At 39.2% G+C, this 18,138-nt stretch overlaps 1 protein-coding gene across 4 annotated transcripts in view; it reads right to left on the bottom strand.

The window, feature by feature from the left end:
* The window catches only part of KIAA1549 (KIAA1549 ortholog), a 156,753-nt gene that overhangs the window by 32,924 nt on the left and 105,691 nt on the right, over positions 1 to 18,138 (bottom strand). For all 4 annotated transcript variants that reach the window (XM_075755195.1, XM_075755202.1, XM_075755185.1 and 1 more), the window contains exons 9-10: positions 16,296 to 16,473; positions 13,927 to 14,111 (exon numbers count right to left, since the gene is read on the bottom strand). In XM_075755195.1, coding sequence (XP_075611310.1) covers positions 13,927 to 14,111; positions 16,296 to 16,473 — 363 coding nt within the window. The remainder of the gene's footprint in view (positions 1 to 13,926; positions 14,112 to 16,295; positions 16,474 to 18,138) is intronic.

Below are 18,138 nucleotides of genomic sequence, written 5' to 3'. Positions count from 1 at the left end.
TCTGAAACAATCTCCTCAAAATATTTTTTCAGTAAGCAAACATTTTCCAAATGGTTCTTAGAAAGGGTGTTGTAGTAGAGCAAACTGCCTATTTAAACCAGTAGATGGCAATAAAAGCTCGCCTGTAAAATCTAACGACTATCTGAATAGCTGAGGTTTCGGAGTTAGTTTCTCACAAAATGAGTGAGATTATTATTTGAACAGATCTGGATATTTTCCATTATATTCCATTTTTCTTGGGATTTACAACAGTCCCTTCAATTCAGTATTATGGGTGATTCAATTATTGAATGTATGTAAATCATTGCAACCACTGTCTCAAAAAGGCATTGTTGAGCTAGATCAGGTGAAGGTGTAACTGTTTCTTCATTTCTTGAGTCATAGCCACCTAGTGAATCCTTCCTGAAACTTAACTCCCCTCTCAGACTTGAAACATTCGGATCTTCGGGATCTTGCTCACTTAAAAACCAAATGAAACAAATGAACCCAAATCTCCATGTCTTTTTTTTTTTTTTTTTTCCCCCCAAAGTATTTCTGAGGAGGAACTTTTCACTTCTACTAGCAGAATTATCATGCTGGCTTGCAGCACTTTGATTACTGAAACTACTCTTAGTTATTCTGCCTCTGATCTGTTTAAGACATTATGTCTATTCTCTTTGAAGATATTCCTGTGTGAGCCACCCTCCCTTTGAACCCCTTCAGTGGTCTCCCTTGTCCTAACCCTTTGCATACTCCACCCTCATGCCTATACAACAACCCTGCTGCTGATCCTCAATGATCACCTCCCCTATTTCACTACATTCCCCTCCCTTGCCTCCAGCCCCCTTTGCTCCAAAGATACTGTGAGTCTTCACGATGTGCTGGGCACAATTATTTCACAAAAAAATTTGGTGTTCCTCTACCCTTTCTTAAGCACCCTTGATTTGACCTGCAAAGTTACAACTCTTTTTTGAACAGTGTGATGGGTGGGGTGGGTAGGGAAAACTAAGGAGACAAATATTCTAGTAATATTGGAATAACTAGTATGGTTTTATTAAGATTACTCTGTGTGTCAAGCATGCATTTCAACATACCTTAGAGTTAACTCTAACATACTGGGTTTGCAAACCCTCTGGGGAATAAAGCAACATGCAAAAATATAATTTTTAAATCTTTTAACTTTGAATAGTCTTATTCCTAGCTGCAGTCTAACATAACCATGTCTAAGCACAGTTATGGAAACAGATATATTTATGTGTACATGTAGGTACACTGCAGCATATGTATGTACAAATGTTTATCTGCAGACAGACCACATAGAAGCTGAATTAAAAGTCTGTTAGTATTGCAAAGACAAGCACTGACACTTAATGGCACAGTTAAGATTGTATGGACAATCACAACTGCATCCTCTCATGCGTAGGCATTGCAATAGAGTTTTGAGTTACAAAATCATAAATTCATTTCTTCTGTAGGACCCTCTTGCACTCTCCCACCCTGCTGGATCCTTGGCATAGGCTGGGCCTTCTGCTGTTAGTCAAAGTTGGGTAAAATATAAGAATGTTTTATTTGTAGAACCAGGATACCCATCTCATTTCATGCAGAAGCCATCAAACATGTAATGAAAGAAGGAAGGGATGTAAGAAGAGAAAGGATGTATTCTTCTATGCTCATCTGCAGCGAGTGTGGCTGAGACTTTGCCAAAGGATTTCATGGACACTTGCTGGCAACAGAGGACTGGCAAGTCTCAGGTATCCCCACCCAGGCCTCAAGAAGCACTCACCCCATGCACCACAGAACCACGGCAATATTTTACTGAAGTTGCAGGCAGGTAAACTCCTCATCTGGTCTTACTCTTCCTTGCCAGGCAGAACCAGTCTCGCCATCCTGCCCGCTTGCCCCTCTCTCCCTCTGCCTGCCAGCTGCCAGTTCCAGTTCACACTATCCAAGAGCCTGAGGCTCACTGCTCCTTATTCCTTTATCTGGCCTCGGAACAACCTCTGTGTACAGCAACACAGAAATGAGCCTCTCAGGCTTTTAAGTGACAGCTCTACAGAGCTCATATGCACATAACAGCTGTAATCCTATGAGAATTTAACTGGTAAACCTCTAACAAGTCTCTGTCAATCACATGCAAACATTTTTCCAAAGGTTTAAAACTTAGTCAGAAATGGGCGATTCCCCATAGAATCAGCAAAAGCATCTCCCTCACACAAAACAACCTTCTGGTCCTGTTTCCTTTCCTTCCCCACTCTGTATGCCCAAAGGCTAAGAATATGCACTAGAGCTTCTCCAAAATGATTTTTAAAACTTGGACTGAGCACTATTTTATCTTAACCATGTTCTCTGAAAGAAGCAGCTCTTCTTATAATCTTAAAAAAAGATTTAGTATGGAACTGATACTTGAATGGAAAACTTCAGCCTGAACGATTCAAATCTTGCAGAGTTCTATACAGCCAATTAATAACACTTCTAGATATCTCCTGCTAAAAAAGCTCAAGTTGGCACTTCCAGCTCCAGCCAATATATGAGAGACTGTATGGATCTGTGTATGTGTGTGCTTGCACATATGAATGAAAAAACATGATAAAAAAATGTAATGTGAAAATAAATATATATGAAACATGATACCTGACTGAATATGAAAAGATGCTCCTCAATGAAAATATTGATATACTTAGTAAAAATAATACTCATTATTTCAGAAATAGAAATACTAATATGTTTGTTACTGCAGAAACAACGCCAACAGATATCCACTTGGTTTTCTTAAAAAAAATTCTGAACTTCTGATACCTCACCTCTTAAACCATGGCAACATTATGACTTTACCTGAGAACTGATACTAACCAAAATCTACATTTTCAGTGAAAAGTGTCTGAAGGACACTGAAACACAACTCTGCTTTCTGCAAAACTAGATGGTCAGATTACTGAGACTCAGTGGAACAAATGAATAGTGTAGTTCCAGACTGAAGAGGTTTCCTACGTTTTCTTATGGATTTTCTGTGTGCTGCATTCTTCCTTTTCTTGGTATCAGGTTATATAGCATAACAGATTGGATGACCTCTGCTCATCTTAGGCCAGAATACCACGTGTGGATCAGTCATCTACTACTCAGAAATTAACCACCACCAAGGAAAGAATATAATCTTTTTGTAAGAGTACATCGGTGCTGATACCACTACCTCTTAACGTGCTGAAACTGAGCTTCTTTTTATCAGCCTCAAGTGCCTTTACCTAAGACTGCTCAAAATCAGTATTAGCAAGTATTTCTTGGTTCAAATGTTAGTGATTAGAGAAGGTTTTCACTTGTTTTATCTTTATATATTTGTGAAAGGGAAAAGATAAACTACTCCAAAGGTTACCAGCAAAATGAACACGTCTAAACTGCTGCATTCATAAAACATTATATTATTATATAAATGCAGAACCTGCTGAAATCTAAAGTGGAAGACGATTTCATATCGGTAAGACAGTGCTTTAATTCTATTGTGACATACTGAATGAAAAAAAAAGTATTTGAAGCTCAATTCATAGAAAAACAAATCATCTCTGCAGAAGCCTACAAAGTCTGTGCACGTCGGTCAAGACATTCCATGAAAGTAGCTAATAGTTTCAGTACTGTTCAAGTCGTAGAAATATAACATGGTTGCCAATATATTGTTTTTCTAGGTGCAGAGACGCACCAGGAATGTCAACAATCTGTTTTCTCAAGGAAGCAAATACTGCACACACAGGTCAGTGAATAATTTCAGCAGAAAGCAGAAGAGAAGAAATACACTTACTCAGTATTCTTCCTGTAGTTCCTATAAGCAACATTTGAATTCGGACATAATATGAAGAATAATGTATTAAGACAATTTTCTATTGATTTTTATACCACAGTCTTGCCTTGTTCCTTTTAGAGAGATAGATGCATTGAGTAGAGGCTGTTAAAATACATTTCTAAGCAAACAAAGGAGTTAAGCTTTCAAAAATAATACTTCAGTGGTGGTACATAATCTATGAACAGGACAGGAATCCCAGTAAAGAAGTCCTGCTGACTCATGACCTTACTAACATGCTAGCACATGGAATGCTACAAAAATGACAGGATAAAGAAACTTTACAGAAAAAAAGAAATGTTTTCAAGTGTACTAGTTTAAACTCAGCAACACAATGAGAATCTGTGTTCTTAAAATTAATGTGGTTGAAGATATGAGTCATTCTGATTTAGGATAGCTTAAAGCTATTAAACATCGCAAACTGCCTTCCACAATCTGAGATTCACACCACCAAACCCTTCTCCATATTCCCAGGGCACCATAACATAGGGCAGTGTGAATTCACTGCATTACTCTCATGATGCACCAGAAAGGACAATTATTTGCAGCTGCTTGTGTGCTTGCTAAGGTCATCTTAATTTTAACTCTTTTTTTTTCACCATGCTTCTACTATCCCATCCAAGATGTTGCCTACTTCTTCCTCCCACAAGGACCACTAATCCATGTTGTTTGCAGTGACTATTCCATGAGATATTTAAAATATCTAAATTCTTATTTATTGGTAGATTGGTAGTAGTACTGAGGCATCTTCACCTTTCTCAGTCTCATTTTCCTATTCAGCTCATTCTTCTAATTTCATTCCTACCCCTTATGCACATAAGCATATCCTCTGTATTTTTGTTTATGTTGCTCTCCTTCAATATAAAACCCTCTGGGATCATAGCCAGTGACTGCCTGTAAAGTATGCATACAAATTATACATGCGATTCAATAGCAATAATGCATATCTGAGTTAAGACACAAGAAACCTTTGTTGATGAAAAAAAGCATATTAGACGATCACATAAAAGCAGAGTTCCGTCTCCATAGCCTCTCTCAAAATACTGAAAAAAGACTCATTTATATTTCTCAAGGTCTTTTTGTGCCATTGGCACATTTTCCCTATGAAATGGGATATGATGCAACCAACTTGTGCCATAAGCACGTACTCTTTCCCGATCTACTTTAAGAAAATACTAAACATCACTGAGAAATGTGCAGAGGGATCCTTCACTGCTGCTGGCTTAGGAAATGCTTTAAATCACCAAAACAAAAAAGGTCTCCAATTCAATTTAAATACCTTCACTTGATAACCATGTATGTATGTAAAATACATACTGCAATGGCAGTTCACTATATTGCCTCTTAGGCGGGATACCCTTATCCTCCCATTACAGAGGTGTTACAGCCTGTACCCTCTATGGCAAGCTCCATCTCAAAAAGAAGCAGGATTTTGAGGTCTGAGGGCCAAAAAAGGGATTGTAGGTACAAAATGCTCCCCATTTTCTCATCTCAGACCAAGTACCTCTTTATACAAATTACGTCTCACATTTGTCATCAAAACAGCACTTGTGTCAACTATCACCATTACTGGGAATAGGTAAAGCAGTTAGGGAAACACGTCCTTGTGGAGAAGAGCCATCATATAGTTGCACGGGTTTCTACCATCAAGTTTGAGAAAAGCAGCGCACGGTATAGCCAGTGCTGGCACGGAAAACCAGAACAAGCTAGTGTACAGCCTCTGGTCCTCCTTCCCTCCTCTGTAAAGTCAAAACTGTGGTTTACATGGTCACCACCATACAAATAGTAAATAAAGCAGGAATCCCACAAAAAAATACCACCTCAAAAATTTTGCTCCTGGACTAGGATTAAAGAAATCTCCAAACTTACAAAACTTTATAAAGCCTGAACTTCTCAAGACACCTGTTCTGACTTATTTTCGTAAGACAGATTCTTTTCATGGATTTTCACCATCTCTCCTCTTCTACTTTGTGCATTTCTTGCTGCCACACTAGTATTACTGTGACAGCTCAGTAAATTTCACAAAATACAAGAGGGATCATGTTGCTGAAAGCCCATAACTCTGAGTACATCTATGCCCACAGGCTGCTGAGATAACTGCTGTAACAGGCAGAATTTTGTGTCCGAACCAGAGTTTTCAGACTTCCTTCTCAGACAGAAATGCCACAGGGTGGATACTATTTTATTCACAGTTTGGTGAGGTTCCTTCGCACATAGGTTGGATGAAAGTGTCAGGACTAAGTTAGAAGAAGATCACCAACTTTACAGGATAGACAGGTTCACTGCTGTGTCTCAGTTCCACCAGAGCCCAGGAAGATGGGAGGGGTGGAGGGAGGTGTTTTAAGACTTGATGTTATTTTTCTCATTCCTCTACTCTGTTTTGCTTAGTAATAAATTAGATGAATTTCCTTTCTAAGTTCAGTCTGTTTTGCTCGTGACGATAATTAGTGAGTGATCTCTCCCTGTCCTTATCTTGACCCACAAGCTTTTTGTTATACTTTTTCTCCCTTGTCTAGTGAAGGAGGGGAGTGATAGAGCAGCTCTGGTGGGCACCTGGCCCCCCAGCCAGGGTCAACCCACCACATCAACTTGTGGAGCAAAAGAATACATTCATAACATGGTCACACTGTCTGGACAGAGCACATATACAACACAGTCCAGAAACACTTCCTCTCCACAAATAATGAGAAAAGTGCTAACAGACTGTTAAAGATAGATCATAGGTCAGCAATTTTCATTTATTTTTCTGCTGGTATTTTGTTGTGCTCAGTGACTCAAACACATTCATATAGCTAATAAGAGTTTAATGCACACAGAAAGAAAGTGCATTCACATATATTGCAGAAATAATCTGCTTGCTGAAATGAAGCTACAAGTGAGTAGCAACATTAAATCCTTAGGCAACAATAATTTGATGTTGGTCCATTTCCTTGTTCCCAAAATAGCTAAAGTCTACAGTAAACTCTCTTATCTTTTGTTAGGAAAGACAGAATTTATTTCCCCAGTATTAATCTAGTCTCAGTGGTCTATTATGTTTAGGATGGTATGAAGTTTATCCATACTTTGAAAATGGGTTATTTTTCTTTTTGTTTAACTACTAACTCCTTTTCAGAAGCAGCCACTATATAAACGTCACTATAAATCCATGGGTCACTTACATTTTGAATAGCATATTCAGTTCTAGTTTCCCCCTCTCAAAAAAGGATGGGAAAGAATTAGAAAATGTTCAGTCTTTTGAAAGGCTAGCACTTGGTTCAAAGGCCAGTTCAAAAGAAGGGATAAAAAAAATTGGGACTCCTCTGTCTGGAAAAAGAGATGATGGAGATGGGAATATGACAGAGATCTCTAAAGTCAGGGAAGGCAAGTAGCAAGTGCCTGGGAATCAGCTGTTCACTGGCCCCTCCCATACAAGGTCTAGGGGGCATCACAGAAAACAAAGAGGTGGCAGGATAAAGGCAAGATGAAACAAGATGATATGATTCTTCATATAACATGCTGTGGAAATCCCTGACAGCAGCTCAGATGGGTTTAGAAGGACCAGACAAGTTCATGGAAGAGAAATCTGTTGAGGGTTGCTAAATATCATCACTTCTAGACAAAATCCCCAAGACTCAAGTAACTGGAGGCTGAAGAGTTACTCAAGGCAAAGCGTCACATATACTTGCCCTGATCTTCTCCCCTTCTATAAGCTTTTGCTTTTGGCACCTGGGCTAGCTAGTCTTTTCATCTGACCTCAAGACAGCACAAATGTTTGTAAAAAAGCAGATGGAGACATTTTACTTTTTATATCTATCAGTATAAGTGGTATATCTAAGTGTGGTATTTTATTTCTACAATTTGTGAATAGTTAATCTTCATTACAGAAGAACACCACCTACAAAAGAGGTCTTGCAGAGGAATTACCACTAGAGAAATGTATTGTTGACAAATAATTCAGGTGTTGAATACTGTGTTCCTTGTTACAATCCAGCTATTGACTCTGAAGCAGAACCTGTATGCCAATTGCAAAAAGACAACATTTTGGATAGTTCAAGGTTACTATTAGAAATGAATGATATTTGTTATGCAAACAGTAGGCAGAGACATGAATCTCTTGCAGAAACTCATGTCAGTTTTCAAGTAGTTTTTATAAGATTGGTGTCAGCTGCCTTTCTTAACATGAGTCTCTTTTCACTGGAATGATTCTGCAATGCAGAGCTGTTGCCTCGACATAATACAGATGAACAAAAGCATTACAGGATGTCAAAACATCACAAGAATTCTTTATACCAGGAGCAGAAGCCTAGTATTTAGCCTCCAGCAGACCTGGCCTCTTTGATCCTGGGAACATCCAAGAGGTAGTCTACTGAATACACAATAATAAGCAAAACTCTCAATTCAGAGGTGTAAAGTTACACCTGACACATGAGATTCGGATATCAGATATCCCTGCTTGGGGGGAAAAATAAAAATCCACACAAGCCTCTCTCAGATATCTTGCAGAACGCATGACTCATTACCTGTAACTGTGAGTGACACATGGAGGTCTGGCTGGCTGTCAGAAGCAGCGCACATTAGAGCAGACATGCAAAGACTGGTAACTGTCCCCAGGTGATTACACATTAGCTGAGGTTTGCTGGCACACCATGCAAATCAGCAGCTCTACAGCTCTGGCACTATCTGCTACCACTCAAAGAGAAGGTGGGGTACTGTATGTTTTGTCCAAGGCTTTGTGGGGACCGACCCACCCCACCTCTCCCACACGTAAACTCACAGGAGGGGCACTGAACCAGAGACACATGCACAGCCTTTCAGAACCACAGTGGCATGCAGAGGGCTCCAGACTTCTGCTGGAGTGACTTCTGGCTGGAGAAATAGGCTTTTCCCCCCTCGGGATGCACCCTTAGAAAAATTAGGCACTAAGCAAGCCACTCAAAGTTACCACTGCAAAGGCAATGACTTCAGCATGCCCAGCATTTATGGGAGAACATCCAAGACCTTCTGAACAAACTGTGTCCTGGTTCTGGCTAGGATAGAGTTAATTTTCACAAGGAGCCAGGACAGGTGAGCCAAGCTGGCCAGGGGTCTATTCCATACCTGTGACTTCATGCTCATCACAAAAGGGAGCTAGTCAGAAGCGGCAGGTTCAGCATGGCTCCAGGACAGGCTGAGCATCCCTTTGGATCAGTAGATTGCTTTCTTTTGTCACCCATTGTGAATATGTTATCAGTACTGATGTTGACTGTTTCCCCCTCCCTTGCCAGTAAACTGTCCTTATCCCAACCCACGAGGCTTTGCCTTTGTTTTCCCATTCTCCTCCCCATCCCGCTGGGGCAGGGGTGAGCAAGCGGCCGCCTGGTGCTCAGCTGCTGGCTGCAGCTAAATCATGTCAACTGTCAATGAGCTTGTCCACAGGTGTCAGATTCTCGCATTTAGGGCAGGTAGCCTTTCCTTGAACTGTCTAGAGCTGAAACTACCTCTGACAAGTCCTAGCAAGGCATTTGACTTTTTTCTCCCAACACAGCGGGGAACATGAAATCTCTAATGAACCAGGTTCCATTTTAATTTTCGGATGTGCATAGAGAAAGAAATAATATTGCCAACTCGGTTTGCATTACAGATAATAAGTAGAATGCTTTTTTTTGCTCTCTGGGGAAGAGGAAAGAGGTTGACAGTATTTTTGCACAAAAATGTCAGTAGTCCAGTACAGAGCAGAATGATGACTTGCCCATTAAAGACATTTATCCATTTTTTCATGAAGAAGAAAAATAACCCATGGCAGAAATTCAATTGCCCACAAAAGGCACAACTTCTTTGCAAGAAAAAAAGCTCAGCTTGGGACAATGTTGTGGTGGATGTATGCAATGGCAAGAGAGAAAATCTCATAATTTAAAAATGCCACTTATGCATTTTTTTATTTCCAAAGGCAAAGACATCTATATCCAGTGCAATAACCCAGATCACATCAAGGTAAATTTCCAGTAGGATGCTACAGCTTACAGAACAAGTCATGAATACTTGATGTGCCCTTTAAATATCTTAGTTCCATCTCTTGAAAAGAATTATCCTTCCACAGACCAATGAATCTTGCATAGATATTCACTGCTCTGACCTCTTTCCCTAAGTCTCAGCTTAAAAAGGGTCCAAATAACTTTGATCTAAGCATGTTTTCCCATCTAATCTCCAGAATGAAAAAGGTAACCTAATATTTTTCAGGTATTGTTAATCCCGCTTTGAGGCCAAGGGATGGATTAGCTAATCAGAGTCTCTTCAAGATCTTTCTTTACTTTATCTTTGAAAATGGGTTTGCTAGCACCAGTTCCCACAAAAGTTTTCTTTCCTATGTATTTCTGTTTATATTCACTGAAGTAGCACACTTCCGAGACTATCCAGAAGTAAAACATCCCTTAGTACTGTTTGAGTTCAGGCTCGCTCTCTATTCTTTGCAGAAGATAACGTTATGAGCCTTTTTAACACGGACTCTTACGCCATCCTGTCTGCAAGACACTGATCCTGTCATGAAACTAGAAAGCCAGATGGAGAGAGCAGAAACTGGTAGAGTGGCATGGTACATCCAATCTGCAAACAGGCCTTAGCTGAATACAGTCTACCCTGCCCACATCACCTTAGAAGAATCATTATCATTGCTATTATCTATATTATCTTTCAGAGTGACCTGGCCCTGAGGGTGGGGACAAGCAGCAGATCTGGATTCAAGCCCAGCTTCAGGGCTGCTACCGCACATAAATCTAGATGCAATCTTGGGTACTTCTATGGGTTTGTCACCGCAGGATCTGAATATTTTTCAACACAGCTATGCCTGCTGGAGTGGAAAATATGCTATTATTGACTGTCATAAGTGAGGGACTGTGACCCAAATATTCTAAATGGGTGCGGACAGAGCAGATAAGGGATCAAAGCAGGTTAGCTCTGCTGGCATGATATGCTGGCCAGTGTGACTGAATTGTTGTGTAATGCAACTACCTGGTCATCTTTACCTCACTGAGGTGTACCTGGGCTGCCACACCCTTGGGGCACACCCAAAAGGCATGTAGGGTCTTATTACCACAGAAAATAGCACTGGTTTGCTTTATCAGAAGATAGACTGTGAGGGTATGCAGCTTATGACTTATTTTTAATGGTGGCCATAGGACCATGGAAATCATACCTACTCCGTAAAAGTAAACCGTTACATGTAAGAGATTAAAATTAAAACTTAAATAATTATATTGTCTGACTGCATAGCAAAACATTTCAGGACAAAGCAGGAGTTTAAAACCAGAATTAAGTGATTAAGTGAAAGGAAGGAAGAAAGAAAAGATGGTACTAGAATGACACAAGGGGCTACAGAATCCAGGAAAATTTGTAGTGTCTTTAAAGCATCTCTCTGCAGAGAAGAATGCAAATTTGTAAAAGAGACTCTAAACTGAGAATAAAAAGCTCCTGCAAAACTTCTGTCTTACTTACTTAATCCACATTACCGTATGTTTACAGAAGTTCTCTCTCTTGACATTTCAAGGAACTAGCCTTTTAGTGGCAAAGCCTTTCCTCAGCAGCATGAAGCAAACAGGCATTCCCATCACACCACTCCCAACCTTGTTCCAGGCTTTTAAGTCACAGGTGACATAATTTGCTATCAGCTGCTACTGTGAATTCTAACGGATTATTATACTGCCCACTGATCTGCTATGTTAAAATGGCTAATTAAACACACTGAAAAGATGGCTGATGATACCTCTGGAGATCCACCAGTGCAGTATGATATCCTATTTCATCTGATCAAGAAAAGCGTGTCTCAGTTCCTTATCTTCCCACCAACACACATTTTCAAGTGCAAAACACATTGTAGACTTATTACATGGTTAAAAAGAATTGTCTTCTATTTCCAGTATGGATATGCCATGCATATGTTAATGAAACACTTTGATATTTATACTTTCCATTTCTAAATTTACATTAAAAGAAAATGTTTTTAAAGATTAATGGCAGTGAGAAGAGCTAGCACTATAAATGCATCTTTATGGTTTTTACCAATGAAATATTGATTCCAAGAGAAAACCACAGATTTTTAACTTAAATATCATTCCATATACAGATGGAGCACAGGCCTTAACTTTCCTTTGGTACCAAAGTCAAGCTCTGTAAAGAGGGAATGGAAATAGTTGTTGGTGGAGTGATGAAGGGGGAGCCTGAGTCCATTTTTAAACTGAGTTTATTCACAGACCTAAATTCACAGACCACATGCTTTCACTCCTTTGATCATTTCTTTGCATTAACTGTAATAAAAAGTATAAAAATCACAAACAATTTAAAAGGGCAGGACCAGACCAAATGTCCCTAATCATCTGTATGCTGTTGTGACTGTCTGGGGGTCTTCAGTGCTTGTTAAATATGCCCTATTCTGACTTGGATTTCCAACCCACTGTTTGAAGACATGAAGAAGACAGCCTGCTACTAAGGAAGCCAGAGTACTACTTTTGTTCTGGATGTTGGGCAAAGGAGGAAAATGGTTTCCAAAGTAGCACATCAAACAAGTGGCAGAATCTAAGTGATAAAAATTTAAGATACTTTTTATTGCTTTACCTCATTTAGTATTAAAGTATGAGCCATCCACTGGCACAAAGATTGGACTAGATGTCCTTACTGGTTCTTTCTAGTTTCTTACAGTGACTTCCCTGAAGAAGGCAAAGTGACAGGCTCCCTAAGCAAACTGAAATGAGACTTGCATACAAACAAGTTCAAGGCTTCTGACTCATGAATGATTAAGATGAAGAATACTGTGGAAGAAGTGGAGAAAAACAACTGAGCCATCTTCTCAAAAGAAAGTAAAACTATGAAAGATGTTTCTGTCCTTACAGCCAACCCAACCCAACTGCTTTCTTACAGAAAGCTTGCGACAGCAGAGAGGTACTGAAAACGTATGTGATGAAATAGCATACCAAGGGTAACGATCCTTTCCTGCCTTTTTTGTATGACCCTTCTCAAATTAGCCGAAACTACTGTGGGGAACTTCTTCAATCAAACTCTGCATTACATATTACCACAGCACAGGTGAAACAAGGCACTGGGAGGTGAAGTTCATCAAAGGGTACCACTTGTTGCTGACCTCGATTCTGACACTCAATCTGCAGTGGCAAGACAAGTGGAAGTTACTATTGATTTGTTCTGACTGCTTTGGAAGTGCAACCGCTTTCTGCTTCTCTCATCTTTCACATCATTAATTATCTTGAAAGAGACCGTGGTGCACAGACAAGGCTTGTTACGGAGAAAACTGTATGACTGAACATGAGGTGACAGTACAAGAACATGACTACAGTACCACAGGATTAGCACAGGCAGATTATTTTGCCTTTAATAATGCCTCTGAAGGTATAGTCAGTAATAAGCATCTTTGACACACAGACCGGTTCTCTTCAGTTGTAAAAAGGAAAAGTAGGATTCGCAACCCTTTAGTCACTTCTCCAATCTTTTTACTGAATACAACCTGTGTGAAAATCCTGGATTATGTATTTTTTAATTCACAGTCTTGGGGAGGAAAAAGACAGACTATTGAATTTCTCACCATTCTAACCCAGTCCTCCAACACTCCGGCCAACATGCTCACCCATGCAGACTCATGCAGATCCAACTAATTAAAGTTCTAGTCCTGCAACAGGCTCTCTCAATGGCGACACAAGAGCCCCAGCAGAACACAGAGCAGCAAGGATAGGCTCTAGCAAATTCTAGTTCCCGCGTGAGGTATAACGTATGGTGTGGTTTAGCTGTCAAATTAGTTCAGCAGAAACTCTCCAAAGAAAAAAATCAGCCCTCTGCAGAAAACAAAGTCAGTGATTCAACACTCAATACATTTCCTCTTACTCAGTCCTAGCCAAAACCTTGAAAAGAAGTGATAAAGAACAGTTCCTTTCAGCCTCAGTGCCCACATTTCAGAAGCATGTATCTAATGCAGTATCATATACCTAGGAGAACAAATAAAACACTACAGGAATCTTGACTTCAACTATCATTTGACTTTTTTCTAACTGGAAGGCTCTGAAACTGTGTTTCCACATGCTATTTAAGGATTCTAGGTGTTCCCTAGTTTCTCACATTCGCTTATGCCTAGAATACTCAAGCTCCTTTCAGCACAGCTTCCCCTTTACCTTCTGTCGCTGCTGAATGTTGCTCATCGTGTCTGGCTGAAACTCCAGCTTGTCTGTTCGACAAAGTTTCCAGTATAAAATAATAACAATCAGGAGCACCACAGCAACTGGGACTGCCACACCAACAATAATCCATAAGTTGCTATTCTGTGTCTCTGAGGTGGACTCCTTCAGCTTCTCCACAGCTGTGAAGTTAAAAGGAAGACAGCAATATTATGTGGTTATATATTTTAAACTGAGGACACTTTAAGGTTATGTATTTTTATGTTCTTGGAAATACTAGTTAATGAATTTATCAGAAACCAGCTGCACATCACAGGAAATGTCATACCACTTATAAGTTAACATATGTCACGCTCAGGAAGCATGGGGCAGGTGATCGATTGTCCTGGCCTACCTTCTGATGGCCTGTGCTTAAATTACTAATGAAAATAGACTTCTGCCACATCATTCTGTAACCCAAAACTGAGCTGAGAGAGTGAAATGGGTCCAGAAAAATTACTTACCACCAACAAAGGTGAGAAGGACTTTCCAACATTATTCCACTTCCTGCTTTCAGCAGTATTATCAGCTGCCTCTTCTCTTTAGTTATACATTATATATTTTGTTACCTTCCCCATCAATAATCACAGTCAATTTGACATCAATAAGACCCTCCTCCCCAGGGTGTATAGTTCCGCATTTTTTATTACTTTTTTTCCTTTCTCTGTTTCATTGTCAGTATGTGAGATCCTTTAGCCCCAAACAGAAGACAAAACTATGGGTAAGTGTAATCCAACCAGCCATGCTTGTAAAAACCAAACTGGAAAAATTGGCAAAACTTTCATTTGCTCTATTTTGCACAGGGTTATATGTGAGACTGAAAACCACAGCAGTAGTACATTTCTAGTCAAACTGATGCACTTTCTTAAAATGTTTTCAAGTTAAAAAGATTATTTCTATGCAATCTTATTTTTATATATCATTTTATTAATAGCCATTCTAATGATGAACCTAGAGATTAAAGGAACATGTTATAATTCTTATATTTTATATATCTGACAGCTCAATTATGACATTACATTTTCTGTTATAAACATAACCTTTTTTGTCTGGTTTCTTCCAATAAGGAGAAACATGTAAAAAATTTCTATGATTCTATGCCTCTTAAAAGAGCTTTCTAATGACATGTTAAAGATAACAAGTTTCAACATGTAGAATAAGCTAGAAACACTTCATGAAGTTTGCTCAACATTTACCATTTTTGTAAAAGGAATTTATTCTTGCCACTTTTTGTATTTCTGTCTAACCAATATTACAGTCCATTAACAGATATTAAGCAGATGTATATGAGTGGCTGACCTATCTTTAAACCACTGTTTTAATGAGGGACAAAATTTAGAAACACCTCCAGATGGTGCAATTATTACTATTTTCTTTCTTTTCTTTCTGCAGAGAATTTTAAAAATCAGACACATGGTTGTTCTATTGGCAAAATACCCTGTGATACAATGTAACTCATGCCTCCATATTGCACAGAAAACAGAAGACATAATTAAGCATTCATATCGATGAGGTATTTTGTAGATCATATACATGTCTGTTACTGTTTTAAAATATTTTCAAGTTTCCATTCATAACATGGAATTTTGAGTAGGTCTTCTGTCTCGCTCCTTACTGCAAATAATTTATATCAAGCTTCCTGAATAAAGTCATTATATGACTTTATGTGACCTGTCATATTTCTTCTGATGTGTATCTAGAAAAAGGTCACATTACTCATATATTACAGATGGACAAACAAAAATAAGGTCAATAATATTCAATAGAAGAAATAAACTTTCTTTTTGCTTATACCCTCCAAAATGCCCCAACTAGCATAAGCCTACATCTTTGACTCACAGAAATGATAATTCAGACAAACAAAAAATAGTGACTTCTGTTAAACTTCACCGTCATTACTCAGCTAAAGGAAACAACCATTTCACACTGATGCCCTCCCATCCCACAATTCTGGGTTTTGTGCAAGCTCTTGGGCAATATAAGCTGTAAAGAAATAATGGACTAGCAAAAAGAAGTGAAAATGGCAAGAAGGTATCCAGTTAGCACAGTATTTTTCTAGCACAAGCACTAAAGTGAATGCAGTGAGGCTTGCGCTTAAGGACCCTGTTGCAATTCCAAGCTCAGCAGAGTCTTCAAGAAGCAAAGCAATACCACATAGCTCACTTGCAAGACTGCTAACATTTATTTCCTCAGGAGCGTCAAAATTGCAGCAGCCCAAGAACAAAACACTGCAACAGTGAGCACTGCGCAGTGTCATAATCTCCAAAGCTAACACCACCCTTCCTGTTTCTCTTTGCTGGCATCAGTGTGGATTTGACAGGGCTTACGCTGTGCAACGGTGCCTTCAATGCGGTATCCAAGGATGATTGCAGCCCGCTGGATATCAACTCTATTCATCAGGTCTGAGCACTTCAGAGCACTGAGTCTCTCTCCGTCTTGGTCCTCCACAAAATAGATCAGCTCCACAGGGTTATCAACACCAACTAACCGTGACACGTTCACTATCTGAAAAGAAATTGGAAAGCTTTTACATTTTAAGTTGTATTTATTTGGGGCTCCCATACGTTTGGTCTTTTAGCCCTTACCTCCCCCTTTCCTTCACAGGGCCTGGACATTAAGGACACATCTAAAAAACCCCATTTGAACAGCTTTGCCAAGATGGCATCAATATCTGTCTCAATTGTCACTGTGTGCAAACCCCCTAGTGCATAAAAAAGATTCCACCTTGTATTATGATGTAGAAATACAATTGCTGTTAAAGAAAATTCCTCTATCTGTGACACCAAACAATATGATATTATACTAACCATGTAACTGCTGGGAACTGGTACAGTTTGGAAATTGTCAATATCCAGAAGTCTGATGGGAAGATGTGCCATGTGTAGTGCTCCAAAATACTGTATGCAGCAAAAGCAACATACACACAGGCTAGCTTTCTCATCTAAAAAGAGCTTAAGTCAATGTTGGGCAAGCATTTGTACACTAAGCTAATATTCATTAAAAATAATGCTTCCACACTAAAATTCAGGATATTTTCACCTAAAACTTACACAAAAGATTCTGAGTGGAAGACAACACTGCTGGAATAATATATCGGTGTCTAATTACACAGGACTACTCAAGTGCTCCAGGACCATGGGAAATTTACAGAAATATCTCTTCTGTAACCAAAAGGAACATTTCCAAAGAAGTGATCCCTTCTATAACACATTTTTATGGCAAACCTAAAATTTCCAGTTGGTTTTTTTTCTGTATGTTTCACGACAATGTACAGATCCAGTATTGAAGTAAGGGAACCGCTTTCACTCCAAAGATGCCAAGACCACGGCACCCTGGAAGCCTCTACTGCTTTAGCATTTGTCAGTTAGTGGGAGCTACTGAAGAGATTAATGTGATTGCACTTCTTCTCAAAATACCTCCTTTGACTTTGCTTTGTTATTCATAACACACACTTCTTTGTTCCATTTTTTCCAACTGTTAAGCAGCTACATAGGCAAATATTCTGTTAGCTTCAAATAGAACTGTTTGCTCTTCCTCAGCGAAAGCACCTACACAGTCACCTTCATCCTGCAAACAGCTCCCCCCGGCATCCACCCTTCTTCAGGAAGGAATGTATTTGACACTGTAGGAAGCAATTCTATCTAGCTACTTCTAAAGACATTAATAATCAAAAGAATGCATGCTATGAGGAAGCCCTGTAGATACTCTCTAACCACTAAACATCTACATTGCATATGAGACTCACATAACAATTCTGAATTCCTGTAAAATTAAATCTTATATGTAATAGCTCTTCTCTGTTTAACCATTTACATGCAATAGTAAGCTCAACCTAGAATTAAGTCAAACAAATAGTGGGAGGTATTCTATCATGTAGAACAGAGTTTGAAGAGCTCTGGAAGGAATTGCCACAAATAGAGCAATATATTTTGCTTCCTTCAGAATTACCCTTTACTATGAAGTACATATTTAATAAATTAGCATCTCAAACACTGCCCATAGGCTTAAAGTAAAACAAACAGACAAATGTTTGCATGTCTGAGGCTTACAAAAGCAAAGCTTTATATTTTTTTCTTTCCTAGTTCCCAACAAAACAATGATGTTGAAAGGAAAGCAGTGCAATATTCTAGCTCAACAAGGATGATGTTCTGGTCTTTGGGGACATCAACT

The sequence above is a fragment of the Balearica regulorum genome, chromosome 1 (assembly GCF_011004875.1).
Source record: "Balearica regulorum gibbericeps isolate bBalReg1 chromosome 1, bBalReg1.pri, whole genome shotgun sequence".
NCBI classification, from domain to species: Eukaryota; Metazoa; Chordata; class Aves; order Gruiformes; family Gruidae; genus Balearica; species Balearica regulorum.
This window is presented reverse-complemented; position numbering and strand designations above follow the sequence as displayed.